General features: G+C 48.0%; 1 protein-coding gene across 4 annotated transcripts in view; it reads left to right on the top strand.

Moving 5' to 3' along the window:
* SEPTIN8 (septin 8) overlaps window positions 1–14,838 on the top strand; it is a 38,579-nt gene extending 23,741 nt beyond the window's left edge. For 2 of the 4 annotated variants that reach the window (XM_065848743.2, XM_065848745.2), the window contains exons 6-10: window positions 1,547–1,643; window positions 2,404–2,572; window positions 2,825–2,957; window positions 3,594–3,784; window positions 13,437–14,838. In XM_065848743.2, the coding sequence (XP_065704815.1) occupies window positions 1,547–1,643; window positions 2,404–2,572; window positions 2,825–2,957; window positions 3,594–3,784; window positions 13,437–13,602 (756 nt within the window). In that variant the 3' untranslated portion in view covers window positions 13,603–14,838. Of the gene's footprint in view, window positions 1–1,546; window positions 1,644–2,403; window positions 2,573–2,824; window positions 2,958–3,593; window positions 3,785–5,569; window positions 8,345–13,436 lie in introns of those variants that run through there. The other 2 variants (XM_065848744.2, XM_065848746.2) reach the window with 2 other exon arrangements.
* The last annotated feature ends 1,617 nt before the right edge of the window (window positions 14,839–16,455 follow it).

The following is a 16,455-nucleotide window of genomic DNA, read 5'->3' on the forward strand; positions in this document are numbered from 1 at the left end:
TCTAAAATTTGTTTGATTGAATTTTTGAAAAAGACTTTCTTCGATACTCGTTCTCTCTGCTTTTAGGGCACTTTTCAGTTGAGGAGGGCGAAACTTTGAATAAAAATTGTGCAGTTAAGATTTATATTGGCCTTCCGACTTGAGGAGGGTAAGCAGAGGAAACTCAATTTAAAATAAGACAAATTGTTAGACCCTATATTGTCTGTTTTGAAATTCAGATCCAGTTCAGACCTGGCACACATGCAAACACTTCCCAGCTTCCTGTCTCCCAAATGGAGGCGTAGCTACTGCAGTAGAAACGGCTGGAATGTCCGCATGTTAATTTTTAAAATAAAGAGTCGCTTTTTTCATCGAAATGAACATTTTCTTGTATAACTGCTTCTGATTAAATGCTTTGTCTTTTCTTTCAACTCCTCCCTTTTTTAAAATTTAATTTCAATAACCAGTTGATTTCTGGGTCAACTAGATATGCATTTTCACTTTAATAGGCTTGTTTGGCTGAGTTCATGAAAAATTTGGAGGACGCACTCTTTTTAAAGTCATTGCAAGCTGCGTGCGTGGGGGAGAAAAACAAGTCATGCTTGCTTGCTTTTTCTTTTATTGTTTGTTTTTTCCTCCTTTCTCCCCAAATGAAAGTATTTTTGGCCACTTTGCCACAAGTTCCACAATTCTGAATCCGTTTCCTGTTAAATGCAAAGGACTTTTGCAACCTCATCCTACCGAAGAGCCTGAGCCAGGGCTCCCTTCCTGCAGTGCCTGAGGACGGGGTTTCTCCATTCATTTGTTTCCTTTCCCGTTCATTTGTTTGTTTCCTTCCCCATTTGTTTATTTGTTTCCTTTCCTGTTTATTTGTTTCCTTTCTCATTCGTTTATTTGTTTCCTTCCCCATTCGTTTATTTGTTTCCTTTCCTGTTTGTTTATTTGTTTCCTTTCCCGTTCGTTTATTTGTTTCCTTTCCCGTTCGTTTATTTGTTTCCTTTCCCCTTTGTTTATTTGTTTCCTTTCCCCTTTGTTTATTTGTTTCCTTTCCCGTGCGTTTGTTTCTTTCCTTCCCCGTTCATTTGTTTCCCCATTTCCCTGCCATGCTTGGTGCTTTGCAGCTTGGTGAGTGGTGAGCACACGTTGCACCCCACACACGTTGCACCCCACACACGTTGCACCCCACACACATCCCTTCCAGCGCCCACAGCACCTGCTGTGTCTCTGTGCTTTCTGCATGGCAGGGACGGCCCCGCTCTTGGCGTGCGGAGAAGCTGCAAGAACGAGCTGACAAATGGACAGACGGAGCTCAGTAATGATCTTGGTGTTCTGACCATATTTCCCCGTCTCGTTCAGCCCGGCCGGTGTTGCTAGTAAGCAGTGCTCTGGCCCTTCGCTGGTCTCTGTTGTAATATCCCAGCTCATAGCAGGGACTACCCTGAATATTGGAGACGGGTGCTTCAGAGGAAGGACATTTTGCAGTAGACCTGTGCCTGGGTGAGCGGGTCTACCGGGCAGGCTGATCCCCGAGGGTCAGCCCACGCGCTGAGTCTTGGCTGTGTTTCAGGCTCACCTGCCCTTCGCCGTGGTGGGCAGCACGGAGGAGGTGAAGGTCGGGAACAAGCTGGTGAGAGCTCGGCAGTACCCATGGGGAGTGGTGCAGGGTAAGGTGCTGCGAGCGGGCGCCCAACGCGACCCCCTGTGCGCGTCCCTGTACAGACGCTGGCATCGTCTCCAGCTCTGCCCTCCCGCGCGTGTGTGAATGTGCTGGTGGTGAACGGGGCAGAAATGTCCTGTGCAGCCTCCTGAGGGTCGGCCAGTCTTCCCTTTGAACCCCCATTCCTAATGGCAGGTAGTAATAGTCAATGGGAATGGAATCACAGAATCATTTTGGTTGGAAGAGGCCCTTAATGTCATCGAGTCCAACTGTGACCTAACTGGCACTCACCCACGTCCCTAAGAGCCTCATGTATATGTCTGTCCAACCCTCCAGGGCTGGTGACTCCAGCACTGCCCTGGGCAGCCTGTTCCAATGCCCCACAGCCCTTTGGGGAAGAAATTGTTCCCCAGATCCAACCTCAACCACCCTTGGCTCAACTTGAGGCCGTTTCCTCTGCTCCTGGCGCTTGTTCCTGGGGAGCAGAGCCCGACCCCCCTGGCTCCAAGCTCCTTTCAGGCAGTTCAGAGATCAGAAGGTCTCCCCTCAGCTCCTGTTCTCCAGCTGAACCCCAGGTCCCTCAGCCGCTCCCATCACACGTGTGCTCCAGCCGCCTCCAGAATCCCCACGTCCAAGGGTGTGTTGTGCCCTGTGCGGGACAACGGGTGGAGATCCTTGGGAGGGGAGTCTCTGGAGCTCATCTGTATGTGCATTTGCTTGTCCTGCCACATGTGTGGTTTGCCGACTTCTCTCTTTGCTTCCATCAGTTGAGAATGAAAGTCACTGTGACTTTGTGAAGCTACGGGAAATGCTGATTCGAGTCAACATGGAAGATCTTCGGGAGCAGACTCACACCCGCCACTATGAGCTGTACAGGAGGTGCAAGCTGGAGGAGATGGGCTTCAAGGACACGGATCCAGACAGCCAACCCTTCAGGTGAGCGGCCTTCACGTCCAACAGCAATTTAGAGCGATAGTTTGGTAATTATGCCCCCAAAAATGGGAGGTTTGTAGGTGGTATCCACAATGCTGGGCTGCAAAATACTAGCACTGGGTTGGAACTTTGCAGCTGACTTTGGTACCATTCCCGTCCCTGTTTGTCTTTAAGCAACACAGACAGACATGCATTTTCCCATCCCTAACTCATTGGTGTCTGAAGAGTCTGGATTTCATTTGATTTCTTCTCCAGCCTCCAAGAAACATACGAGACCAAAAGGAAAGAGTTCTTGGGCGAGCTCCAGAAGAAAGAGGAAGAAATGAGACAAATGTTTGTTAACAAAGTCAAGGAGACGGAGGCAGAGCTGAAAGAGAAGGAGAGAGAGGTGGGTGTGCCAAAAACCCGTGAGAGGAGCCCAAAATGCAGCCATAGGCTCTGGGCATGGGCAGCGTGCGAATGCTGGAAAGCACACGCAGCTCGTGAGCAACCTCACCTAACAAAGCACAAACACCCCCCGCTTCCCTCGCTCGGAGAAGGGGACTCGGGTAATGTTTTCAAAACAGCATCACTGGTTTAGGTGCCACAGAACCATTATTCCCAGTCCTGTGCAGTGTGTAGGGGGCTCGGGTGCTGCTCGGTGCGATGCAAGACATTTCGGTGAACACCCACATTAGGCAGACTTCACCAGTTGTCTTCAAAACTAGTGAGGGATGAAGGAGCCCGCAGTGTCCCCAGCCCTGTGACGGGGACACTGAGCTGCGATCCTCAGCACACTGGCCCAGGGCTCACGCTTTCTCCCGTTTGGCACGTGGTGTCGGGCAGAGCTGAACTGATGTGGCTTTTGGTGGAGAGGCTGCGGTTGCCCAGGGCAGCTCTGCCGAGGGGCTCGCATGGTGCGGGCACTGCTGCTGTACCCGGTCTCTGGTGGGGATCTGTGCGGGAGGTGGGACGGTGGCTCCGTGGGAGATGCAGAGGGACAACCGTGCTGGATGTGATGCTCAGAGGGTCTCTCTCCTACCAGCTGCATGAGAAATTTGAGCACTTAAAAAGGATACACCAGGAAGAGAAGAGGAAGGTGGAGGAGAAGAGGAGGGAGCTGGAGGAAGAGATGAATGCCTTCAACAGGCGGAAAGTAGCGGTGGAAACCTTGCAGTCCCAATCCTTGCAGGCTACCTCACAGCAGCCGCTGAAGAAGGACAAAGACAAGAAAAAGTAAGTGATGGAACTCGCGTCTCTCTCCTCTGCCCCGGGGAAACCGGCTGTCTGCTCAGACCCTTTAACGTTTGTTCAGTTGCTTAGAGAGCGAATGGAGAGGGGGATTTTGAAGTGGAGGAGAGACGGGCTCCCCCTGTGCTGGTGCCCGCGGGTGGGAGGGATTCGCAGTTTGGGGCTGTTCTTGGAAGGCTGAGGTTCCAGTGGGGTTTGTCCTTGTCTCTGTGACAGTCACCTCACAGGATCCTTGATGGATATCAGACGGAAGGGTGACTGGAAATAAGCTGCTTCCTCCCAGCACAGAGGAGTGGGGACAATCTTGACACGGTCTTGTAGGTGTGATCCCTGTCATCCCATGATCTGTAGGTTTGGGTCTCTCTTTGATGGGTGCTCTTCCTTTATTTTTGGAGGCAGAGCTGTAAGGAGGGGAACAGCAGCTTAGCGTTGAAGGTGCATTGGAAATTCATTAGGGCTCCAAGTCACAGTTCCACTAATGGGAAAGCTCTTCTCCCCTGAAGGGAGAACTCTTAGATGCTGCAGGTTACCTGGCGCTGCTGAAGGCAGCAGGAGTGGGGAGCGAGGGTGTGCGATAACACTTTCGGCTGCCTGGCTGTGTAATGACGGAGCAGGAGTGGGGCAAACAGATTTAAGAAGAAAAGGTGTGTGGGGGTGATCCTGCTCCCATTCAAGCCAGTCTTCAAGGGACACTGGCTAGGGAGCAAAATGAGAAGCGTGCCATCGGGCAGGCTGCTAAATCTGCTATTCCAGCATTTTTTGGTTACTTCCCCTTGCGTGAAGGAGCTGAAGTGTCAGAGCTGCGTTCTGTCAAACCCAGAGCAGCCTGGTGGCAACGCTTTCTGAGCCTGTAATGGCGAAAAGGCAAAACACCGTCGGGAGTAGCAACACCCGAGTTTGCTTGTGACAGCACAACGTTCAGCTTCACGTTGCTGACGGGAGCTTGTGCTCTGTGGTGTCTCTGCTGTGAGCTGCAGCACTGGAGGAGCTCGGTCTGCACACTGACATGCGGTAATTTGTTTCTTCCTACGGAAGATTACAGTGCGTATTATTTAACCTGTTTCCTTGCAACATCGGTGTGTTGGTGTTCAAACCAAACCAAAGCGCTCTGTTCTGCAGACCCCTCTGCGTGCGCTGGGCACGTCCCACCTCACACACAGAGCCCAGAGCGGTTTGTGAAATAGCTCTTCTCAAAATAGGGCTGAACGCAGCTGAACCAGCCCGGGCTCTGCTCTGGGGAAGGGGAGCACACCGAGCTGTGCGCTGCTCGCTCGTGCCAGCCGTGCCGTGCTCTGGTGATGGGGACCAGCTCCCTCTGTCTGCCATAGCAAGAGCTTTCCTGCACTTTGCTGGTCTTGGCCGCCTGCAGAGGCTCCTCGGCGGTGGCTGGAAATGCGCAGCTCGAGCAGCATGCGAGGGACCGAGGGGAAGGTGCGGGGAGCTGGCAGGGGCTGGGAATCCATCGTGAGCCTGCGGAGGGGAGAGCTTTTCTTGTTTCAATTTTTAGGAGTGCTGGTTGAACCTGTTGTCATCTCCTGTTTCCACACAGTGGTTTTAGTGGCTTTAATACAAATGGAGATGGAGGAGCTGCAGGTGTCGAGGGGCAATGGAGGCGTTGGTGCTGGGGTTCTCTGGTGCCGTGTGTGCCGCGGCTGCGCTCTCCCGGTGTTTGCCCTTCTCTTCCTTTTTCTGTTATAATTCGCTACATTTTGCTTTTGTTTAATTTTCATAACTTTAATTCATATCTCTTTTATGTTTTGTTTCTTTCAGTTAATCTCACACAGACTTTCAGGCCAAGAGTGGACTTGGTGCTTTCATGTGTTAAGTTGCTTGTTTCCCACCCTGTGACCCTTCTCATAACATTGTGTGAATGGACCAAAGTGAAAGAGAACATGAGCATCTTCGGTGGCTGCAGCGCTCGCCTCGCTGCTGTCTGTGCAGGACTGACAGGAGGTGTTCAGGAAGTAACCTGACCACGTACATTTGGTTAAAATCAACTAATCCCCAAAGTAAGATGTTTCGTTCTAAACCCAGTGATGGAGCAGCTGTGTATAGAGTGACCCTAACTGTCTGTCTCAACTCATCTTACCCCCCAGCTCAATACTTGCCGTCTAGAGTTTTTGTTTGAATTGGCTAAGGTGGCTGCTTGAGACTCATTTACCTTCCCTGTACACTCACAGATGTGAGGAGCGGTATCAAGAACACTGAAACACTTATTTTTCTAACAAAACTCTCAATTTGAACAAGTTTTTAGAATGGGTAGAATGCTTAGACTTTCTGCCCTGGGAGTCTTAGCCCAGTAATTATATATTTTAATCCTGAATTACTCTAAACACTTTCTACATCATTTATAATATATATATATATATATAAAGAGAGAGAGTGGTTATGAAAATTAATGGGACAATGTTTAGAATTTTCTTTACTGCTGAAGTAGAACATTTCTATAGAAAGATTTTTCATAAGAGTTTGTTGTATAATGTGGAACTACAGGATTTGTGTAACTTTCCATTTGTCATTTACCAACGCATTTTACTGTTGTGGAAAAGTTATTTAAGCGCTCATCTTTACTTTTACTCTTTAACCTTAAACTTCTTATGTGCCTGGTAAGGAGAGTCCCCTAATCTTGAGCTGTGCCCCTGTTTATGGCAATAGGCTCGTTCCTCTCCCAAGGTGCTTCCTTTGACGCTCCTCATGCCAACGAATCACGGCCGTGTTTTCCGAGCTTAGAGGAATAATTAGGATCAATATCATTCTTTTTTTCCATTTTGTGACAAGGCAGGATGATAACTGAACGGAGTAACGGAAAAACAGTTGGACCCAAATCCATCCATCAGATAACAGGCTAAAAGAAAGCAAATGTTTTATATTAACCCCACATAGCGTCTTTAGAGTTTATAAAAGCACTGGCTGGCTAAGTGTTGGTTGTGGGTGTGTGCGTTTCGATTTAGTTATTAATGTCGCAGGATTCCTCTGATTTTTGTTCTATTAAAGCCCTGTCTTTAAGCTGAGATGGCAGCGAGTTCCCCGTTGGACCCGCGATGGGAGCACGGCCCCGTGCCCGAGCCCTCCAGGGCTCTTCTTCAACTCCCATGTCCCATTAAACCAGCTTGTTTTGGTTTTCTTCCCCTAAATACATGCTCAGGTGTCAAACCATTCTGGTCTGGACATTACCCTTTTATATGGATATATTGAAAATTACGTCAGCGCTACTTAGTGCTTGTATGAAACAACTTCATGAAGATCGCGCAGGTACCTTTTAGAACGGGCTGTTTTTCAGAACAAGAATCGTGCCCGTGTATTAGCAGTCTGCTGAAAGCTGGACATTGCATTTTGCAGGCTGTTCCTCCAGGTTGGATGTGTTTTAAAGAGTAATTGTCCAATGTTAGGAGGGCCTGTGTGTGTTTCTCAGTGAAGCGCGCGAGGAGCCCAACCTCCTGCTCCACGCAAGGGGACAACCCCAGCTCACCCCACCTGCAGCCCAGTCCTGCACCGAATTAGGGGCAGGATTTGGATTTTGTTTTGCTAATGAGAGAAACCCTGGTGCACTAATTGCCTGAGTGAGCAGCGCTGTTTGGTTCGTTGTGTTGCTTCTCAAGGGCAACGCCACGAAAGCCGAGACAGAGCCGTCACTGCTGATATTGGGCTGCAAACGCCATCGCTGCCCAGCCCCTCGTTTTGTGCCCATCTCCTGCAGGGAGATCTGTGCAAATCTGTGCAAACCTGTGCAAGTGGTTCCACCTGCCCTGGCTCAGCAGAGCTCCACCCTTTGCTCCTAGAATAACAGCTAGTTCAGAATAATCGTAATGAAACAGTAAAAACCTTCAAATCCGCAGGCATTGTGGAGAAATTTCCAGCTTTTCTGATGAAGACATTCAGAATGTATGTAACAATATTTTAATGATTATTATTATTATTATTATTATTACGTGTACGTTGACTTTGTTGTGCCAGACATACTTTTTCATTGCAGTAACTTGTTCTTCAGTGCAGTCAACATCGCAACCTCCCTGATGGCACTTGGTAGTTTTTCTTTCCACTACTTGATTTTTCCTATAGGCTGACACAAGGTTTACGTATGTACTATATAGGCTAGTTCTGTATCTTTATTTAACAAGTTACAAATACATGCTGATGCGGATCTCACTCCAGTCTGAAGATGTAAATCTTCTAGGCTAGCAGTGAAAGGAAAGCCCTTCAGAAATGAGCAAGCCGTTCAGTTACACACCTTTTAGCTGCTTTATACCTCTATCTGTAAAAAGGTTCACATTAATGGGAAAAACTGTCCGTTTTTTTAATCATGTAAACATTTGCCATCATGTATGTTGTCTGCTTTCTAATTTAAAGCGTGTTTGCGTGGCTCTGAGCTCTGTAGGTGTCATGTCGGAGGGGCCTCGGGGACCAGCTGGGGTCACGGCCCCTCCATGTGCTGCGTCCCTTTGCCATTCCAAACGTGTTGACTTTGTTTTTTTTAATTTTCAGTTCTTTCCGCTCACTTTGTACTTTTTTTTCCCTTTTTCTTTTATTAAATCTCATGTATTTTGAGTTTTTTTGTGGTGTCGTTTCTTCAGCAGTGGGTTTCCCGCGTTACCCAGCGCTTCTCTCCTGAATTAATAAAGCGTAATGATGGCAAGCTTACCAGTCACAGGGTGCCTTGTGGCTGTTGGGAACACATGAAAATAAAATTAGCTAATTAATTAAGAACTAACTAATCATATAGTATGCAGAAAAGCACCTCACCTGTAATCTGGAGAGAAATTCTAAGCAATGAAGTCAAACGCCACCCCGGTTTGGGCAGCAGCAGCGTTGAAGCGTGTTGGTACAGCACTTGGAGGGGGCTGGCGAGCGAGCGGGTGGATTTACGGGCGGTTTTGCTGGTGGAACGATGCCCAAAGAGGTGATGTAAGGATGGGGTGGAACAGGGGCCGAGACAGAGGGTGGTAGGTTCGCAGGGGTGGTTGTGTTTAACATTAACAAGAGCTGCGTGTTTTTCCTGGAGAAGCACATCATGCACTCAGATCACGGCCAAAACAGCCCAGTTTAGGTTTGGGGCTCTATTTTCAGGGAGCTGAAGTTTTACTGACGGCCCGTTCTTGGTGTCCGCTCTGTGCACCATTGCCGTGTGTGATGTATTCAGCTATTTTAGGGCATCTCTGGGTTTCGTTTGGTATTGGGCAGAGACCAACGCTGCACTTAAAGCCAGGAAGAGGAGCTGGACGGTGTTTGCTGAAGCGCTGCTTCGCGTGGGAGCTTTTCCTGCAGCCCCGGTCAGAAGAGCAGAGCGGAGCTGGTGGTCCTGGCTGCTCCTGCAACCTTTAGCAACGTGCAGCCGGGCTGTGCTGGTGCTGCAGGACTTGGCTGGTGTGCGAGACCCCTGCTTTTTGTGTTGCTGAAAGGCAGAGGGCAGTTCTGATCATCTCCTGTGCTCGTTTGCGTCCCACCTTCTCACATGGCCAGGCTGTTCCCGCTGCGGTACCGTGCGGCGTGGATGCTGTATGGATGCTGCATGGATGCTGTATGTCCACCTGCAGAGCTGAGCAGGAGCGGGCGCTTGGAGCTGGTGTGATATTAATATTTATCGCCTGTGGTGACCACCGACAAGGAGTGCAGCTGGTGAAGGGCTGAGTCTGGGTCACAGTTGGGGCTTGAGCCTGTTGCCTTTTTGAAGGATAAGCGTTAGTGGGGACTTTGCAGTGGATACCAAGCGGTTTGTATGGAATGTTTCACAACCTTTTCCATGCCCATGCTCCTCCACACCTCTCCCCATCCCATACAGCGCGTCCCTTCTTGGGGAAAAACATTCAGATCAATCCTCTGGTGACCAGTTCCAGACCAGATCTCAGCAGCCACAAGAGCCGCTCTGAGTCGCGATGGTTTAAATGTCCCCCGTGCACCCAGTGGTCTCTGCTACGAGGCAGCATCCGTTCCATTTGTGTTTGACCTTTCATGCTGTCTTCATGTAAATAACTGAAACTTAAATACTGATTCTCTTTTGTTCTTTCTGTAGCTTTTTTAGTCTTCCCAGTGCGTGCTCCATAACATCAGGAAGACATGTTAATTAGAAGATTTATTAAGGCCAAAACATCTCATGCAGAAGAAATTAATTGGTGCTTTCACCTTTAAGCTCGCAATATGTTGCACAGAAGAGATTATATAGCAAGGACTAAGATGCACCGTATCTTCTGATTGGGAAAACTTTGATCAGGTTTCTTTGATGAAATCTAAGATACTTACCAACAGATAAATTGCTAACGAAGGCTGCTGCGTGGCTTGCACTAAAACCAGAGCGCTAATCTCCGGGCGAGAGCCCGTCCTAAGCCGTTAACTCTGACCCAGCAGGCTGGGGTAGCGCCAGGCGCGATCCCACTTTGCTGCTTGAGCTGCTGCAGTCGTGGGGCTCCTTGGGCTGGTTTTGGGGTGTAACTGGGGAACCTCCTCACACCCCTCACCTTTCAGCCGGGTCCTCGTGTTTCTCAGCAATAACTCCTCCGTGTAGCTTTTTTCTGTAGACTCACAGGTTTTATAAAGCGGATCCCGCACCCGTCCTTGGTTTGGGTTGCTGTGCACCCCACCTTCCCAGAGCTCCTGCCACCTCGCTCGCGATTCGGGGACGGGAACCTGCGGGTCCCAGTGCCAGCACCTCCACTGCCATGGGCTGGGCGAGAACGGAACCAGTTGAAAGGACAACTAGATGTTAGATGTGAACGGAAGGGCAATGGTTTAAAGCTGGAGACTCGGCGTTCCCAGGTGTGGGTTCTGTGTTTGTAACAGACTGACCTCCCTCGCACAAATACTTGTGGGGTTTGGTTTTTTGGGTTTTTTTTTTATTAAGGAGCATAAAATAAGTGTGATGTCTGTGCCCCAGTCTAACTTCACCCAAGAACAGGGAAAGGCCCCAGCTTATCATTGTTTTAAAACAACCTTGTAAATTAATCTCAGGAATGACCTGCTTGTACCAAAGTTGGGTTTAATAAAACCAAAACTGACTTGTTTAACACACACCTGTTAAAAACACCTTTTGTACCCTAGTTACATTCACTGGAACAACAAAGTGCCGCGTCCAAATTCCCAACCCTCACAATTATCCCAGTTTCTCTCTGTTAACCCTGTGTCTCTGTGTTCTGGGTGTGATGCCCCCTACACATCCCGTATGTCTGGGGCGGCTGCTGCTCGTCCTGGTGCTGTAGGACCAGCAGAAAACCCATCCTTGGTAGGTACCCCCACCTTGTGCTGGGTGGTGTGACCAGAGGGGGACGAGATGTGGCTGTGAGCCGGGGGGTGGTGATAGGAGCCCAATGAGGCTCCCGCGGAGCGGCCTGGGTGTCACCACCCGAGTTTGGGACAGAGGGGACGGTGTGGAGGCAGCGACTGCCGCAGGCGCTGAGCTCCTGCCCCAGGTGTGCTGTACGCAGCAGTCACTGAAGCCTCTGGATGCCCTTGGCAGAAATTAGAAGTTGGAAATAAATATCAGTGAGTAACAGGTACGTGGCCTGAAAATAACCAAACCGGACCCACGGGAAGTTCTGGCGGCTCCTGCCCCTTGCAGGCAGCGGGGACTAAACCTGCAGGTAAGTGTGTTTGTCCCACGTTTCTCATCCTGTCTCCGTGTCTGCTGTGCCCTCACCGAGCTGGAGGGAAGCTCTGACGTCCCTCGTGGGACCCGCTGTGTTTCACCGCTGCTTCACGTCACGTCTGCTCACACATCATCTGCACCACATCTCTGACACCCAGTGTTTGTCTCGGGAACACGTGGGCACCGCTTTCATTGCGGTTTGGAGAGAAAAGCGTGGCTTTCGCCCCGCACACAAAGCTCGCTCTGTTCTCAGTGCCCGTTCTGGCAAATGTAATGTTTTAGAAAGCGTTATCTGTTAACAGAGCTGCTCGGGACACCGGTCCCGCACCGCTCGGCGTTGGGAACTCCTCTCCTACAAGGTAAGATGACGAGCAAGGGAAGGAAGGACAGAAACCTCCCTACATTGATGAGTGCAGCTCTTACACAGCACGAGGGTCTCCTTGTTCCTGTTTCATCCCTTATTTATTGATCCTGTGTCATTGTGTGGGACCCTTTCCTGGTCTGTGACAGGATTTGTAGGTGTTAGTGTTAGTAATCCAGTACTGCCTGGATTACACATTCACACGAGTATACAAATCACATGAAAATGCTAGGCCTGTTGTTTAAAATGAGAACGCAAAGAAAAAGAAAACCCGAGGAAAACTCTTATTTTTAAAAGAATGTGTAAGGCTGGTCTTAAAAAGTGCAACAGAGGTTTAAACTGATCTCTGTAGTTTGTAAAAGTTCTTTGCTATGGAGATTGTGGCAATTTGTATTGTCCAGTTGGATAAGACAGAAGAAATTAAACAACCCGTGAATGGCAGGTGCTGGGTGGTGAGGGCCCAAGGCGACAGTGACTGTGGACAGGAGGTGATTTCCCACAGCTGGTAGGAACTGGGATTGAGTCTTAGATGGTTTAAGCAGGATGGAGCACAGACCTCAGAGCCCTGGATTCCAGGGTAAGGCCTTCAGAAAAACCCACCCTCCTCACTGTACAGGTATCGGAATCCATTGGAGTATCCATCCCTCTCCACGTGTCTTGAGCAATTTGGGCTGTAGTAGGTGTGAAAGGCGCTAAAACCGGCTGGACGCTCGACCTCATTTGAAGGGAATTCTTCAGCCCAGCAGGGTGGTGCTGGGGTGGCCTTGCCTTGGGGTGGCCCTGGAGGGCTTGACCAGCAGGACAGAAAATACGAACAGTGTTGGACGGCTGCAAGCGCATTAGCTCTTGAGCCACAAGCATTTTGCAGTGGATGAATTCAGTCTGTTAATCTGTAAGGAAAAGAGCAGATTGTGTTTTGTAAATTCACGATAAATTACTGCTCCTGTAACTCTGCAATTGGGGATGGCAGGGACAGGCTGTACTGGATGCCTCAGGCAATGCATATCAGCAATATGGATGTTGGCCCTGATGCAAAACTCTTAACCCAGAGCTCCTGAACTGCTGCACAAAAGGGGGCAAGTGCTCCCTCTTTTTAGGAGGTGACAACAGTCAGGAGGGACAGGAGGAGGCTGGGTTACTTCAGACAAATTCAAGACCACAGAACGGGCCGATGGCAAGCTGACAGCATGGGTGTTTAGCCTTCCGGGTGTTCTCTCTTAAAAGCTGTGTGTTTTAGCAAACCGGAGAAAAGATCTTAGGGGAAAATATAAAAAGCTTGGTGCATTATTATCAGCCAAACTGATTTTGTTTTAAAAGCCATGGAACTGTACTTGGGAGGTTTTGCAGTGTTCAGAGGGAGCTGGGAATGCAGTGGGCAGGTTTTGAGGTGCTCTCGGACGCTCCCGTTGTGGGAGAATCTCTCCTTGCTCAAGGGGATATCTGTGGCCAAGCAATCTGGAAACCCCCCTTTCAGCCAAAGGGAAGGCTCTTCCCCAGTCCCACCCCTTCATTGCCGTTTTACTCCCTTTTTTTGTTATTATAGCAATAGCAGGGCAAAGGCAGAACATGGACACACACGTCTCAGCAGGCTGCTAAGTGCAGCGTTAGTCATAAATATGCGTGCGCTTTATTAATTTCTTGGTGTCCTGGCTTCAAGATCTGCGCCCAAAGGCCATTTTGAGTCCTACCTGTGCTTCTTTTAGCAGATCAGTAATAACAGGAAACCAGCCAGGAGTCAGCGTGTCCAGCTCCAAGGTGATGATCACCAAGGCCAGCGTGGAGCCCTTGAACTGCACGAGCTGGTGGGACGCCATCCAGTGCTGCAGCTGCCTGGTCAAGAGCGCCACGTGGCGGGAAGGATTCCTCTGAGCCCGCGCCGAGGGGCTGGGGCCACGGGACATCGCCCTGCGTGGAACTGCACAGAACACTATATATATATATATATATATAAAAGAAAAAAGCAGAGGTCAGTGAACTTCGTATGTTTTCCTGTGCTATCAACCAGAAGTACAGACTAATTTCATCTCATATCAGGAAACCTAAAGGGTTCCCCCCCTTCCTTTTTGTTTTGTGTTTGTACTTGCCAACATGGAACTGACTTCTTGAGCTTATAATGAATGTACAAGGTCTGTGTTTCCGAACAATTTCTGAAGTTTCTACGTTATCCAGATGCTATCCAGGAGATTCAATTCGGGCCAGCAGATACGAATAGAGTAAAATCAATAATTGTGACTGCACCCTGAATTTACTGAGGAAACAAGCACCTAAGAAAGGCAGTTTTCACAATCAGCAGCCTAAGATGGCTTAATATTTGCACATAACCTTAACGAAGGGATCCAGGATGTGTTTGTATCACATGTTTTTTGCCTTATTAGCACATGATCATTTCCAGAAGACAAAGTTTAATAGTTTCTATCAAATGTTTAGTAACTGCAATGTGAACTAAGTGCCAGATTGGGGTAGTCTCATTGCCTAAAACAAGGGTGAATAATTAGCGGAGTGAAAAGGAAAATGGTTTAAGAAAAACCTGTGTGTGAAATGTAGCAAAACTCTGACAGCTTTCTATGTACAGTATTAATAGAATGGAAATAGTTAGAAATATTTTTGCAGTGTGTATTTAAAAAATAAAAATGGCATATAGTTGTGCATTACGAGAATCTTTTTGATGTCCATTTTAGTTGTCCTTTAAAGATGAGAGTAATTTTTTGAGCAAAATGAAAGGTTTTAAATAACAGAAAATTTTAGAAATAAATTTTAAGAAATCACTGTAACATTCTTCAAAAGATCTGGAACTACTTAAGAACAGGTCGTTTTCAAAGCATCTTGGGAAGGATGTGTGGGCGTGTGTATGTGTGCGCATCGGTGTTTTCTAGTCTTATTTGATAAGGAGCTGTTTCTTTAAAGAAAAAAGAGTTTGCCAAACGTAGTGCTTACGATGTGTAAGAAATCCATTGGTGTTGCTGTGTAAAGATCCCAATGAAGCTTATCTAGTAGAATTCTTTCCGTTCTCAAGATCTCAGCGGGAGAGCATTTACAGCCACTCCGCATCCTCACCGATGGTATTACCTGTAAAAAAAAATATTAATAAAGAAGCCAAACATCCTACTCAGTGCTGTGTGTGTTTCTCTGTGTTGTGAAGGGACCTGATGAGCTGATAGGATCCCAGAGGGCGAAGCAGAACCCTTCTGCAAAAGAGCTCGTTCCTAGAGAGCTCCCATCCGAACGGCGGCCGGAGCCAGCACAGGGAGCCTCCCGAACGCTGCATCGCTCTCGTTAGTTCTGCTTCCCCTGGGCCTGTTTTACAGGGCCTGCCGCAGTTCTCTCATTTCCTGTGGCCATTGACTCAGCTTCTCCTCCTTAGCTGAGGGGAAAAGAAGAATAACTCCAGCGTGACACATCCTACAAAAGGCTGAGAGCATCTCGCTACAGCAGAAGGCATTTGATGAGACGTGCACAATTCCAACTCTTAGGTTTCCTGTTCTTTTTCAAAATGGAATGAAGAGGATCAATGCAATCTGAAACGCTTTTGGCTCTTGCCTGTAAATGTCCAAAGGGTCCATCAGTGCATTCTGCCATGAGAGATGATCCTGTGCAATCTCACACTGACACGGGCAGTTGCTGGTTTTACACGTTCACCTTGACGTGCAGACCTGAGTCATTTCCTCACCAGGTTCAGAAACCAGTTTTGACTCCAAGCAAACTCATCTGTCTTAAGCTTCCTCTGAAGAACCTCTGCTCTGTCTCACCTATCTCACCCTCCCAGGACCTGTGACAATGGAACAGCAGCACTCTTGTGCACACAAAACCATGTGTGTGCATCTCGAGTGTCCCCTCCAGACCAAGCTTTACTGTGAGCTGTGGGCTCTGAAGAAAGGAGAGAGGTTTAAGAGCAGGAGGAGGGAAACGCATCCATTCCATAAGCAAACACAAGTCCTTCATCCATAAAGGCCACAATTCTTCCAAACAATGATGAAACAGGACTGAAAGTGTTACTGGCACCCCTTAAGGACCACTTAGGGTGAACAAGTTAACGATTCCTCATTGTGCACAAGTGACTGAACGACCTGAACACAAACAGCTTGAGATGAGTTTAGTGTGTTTAAAATTAAACATACAGACCTCATCTTCTCCATTGGCAAGAACAAGGCAGGAAATTGCAATGCGCTGAAGATATTTGAATCGGGCCTGAAGGGAGAAAAAGAAGAAGACATTGAGTAAAGAAGATAACAGTCTTGGGGAAATAATTGTCATTCTATGACAGATGCACAAGTTTCAAACCTGGATTGAAGTTACAGTTGCTTCTGAATTAGTTTAGCTGTAGAAAAAATCATTTGAAGCTGTTAACAGAGCAAGGAAATCCAAAGTGAAACAAAATAATTCCTCCTCTTGGTGTAATTTTTATTCATGTACCCCACAATTTTCAGTTACTATGCAATGCCACAGTATTTCCAAAGCAACATTATTCTCTTCTCAGCAGAAATACTAATTCATATGCTTTTTTCCAAATCCTGGTATCAGTCTAAATAGAACTGAGAACTGCAGTGCTCAGTTCAAGTCATAGCTTTGGTGTTTTTTCAATGGCAAAAGAGTTGGCCCCAGGGTTGGGTTAAAAATAATGGTTTCAAAACTAAAATATTGGAAGTGGTAAAGCAAATGTTTTCTGTTTAGCAGAGAAAACCAGGCGACGAGTTTTTTGTATTTCTCACAGCATTTGGACTACAA

The sequence above is a fragment of the Patagioenas fasciata genome, chromosome 14 (assembly GCF_037038585.1).
Source record: "Patagioenas fasciata isolate bPatFas1 chromosome 14, bPatFas1.hap1, whole genome shotgun sequence".
Taxonomy (NCBI): Eukaryota; Metazoa; Chordata; class Aves; order Columbiformes; family Columbidae; genus Patagioenas; species Patagioenas fasciata.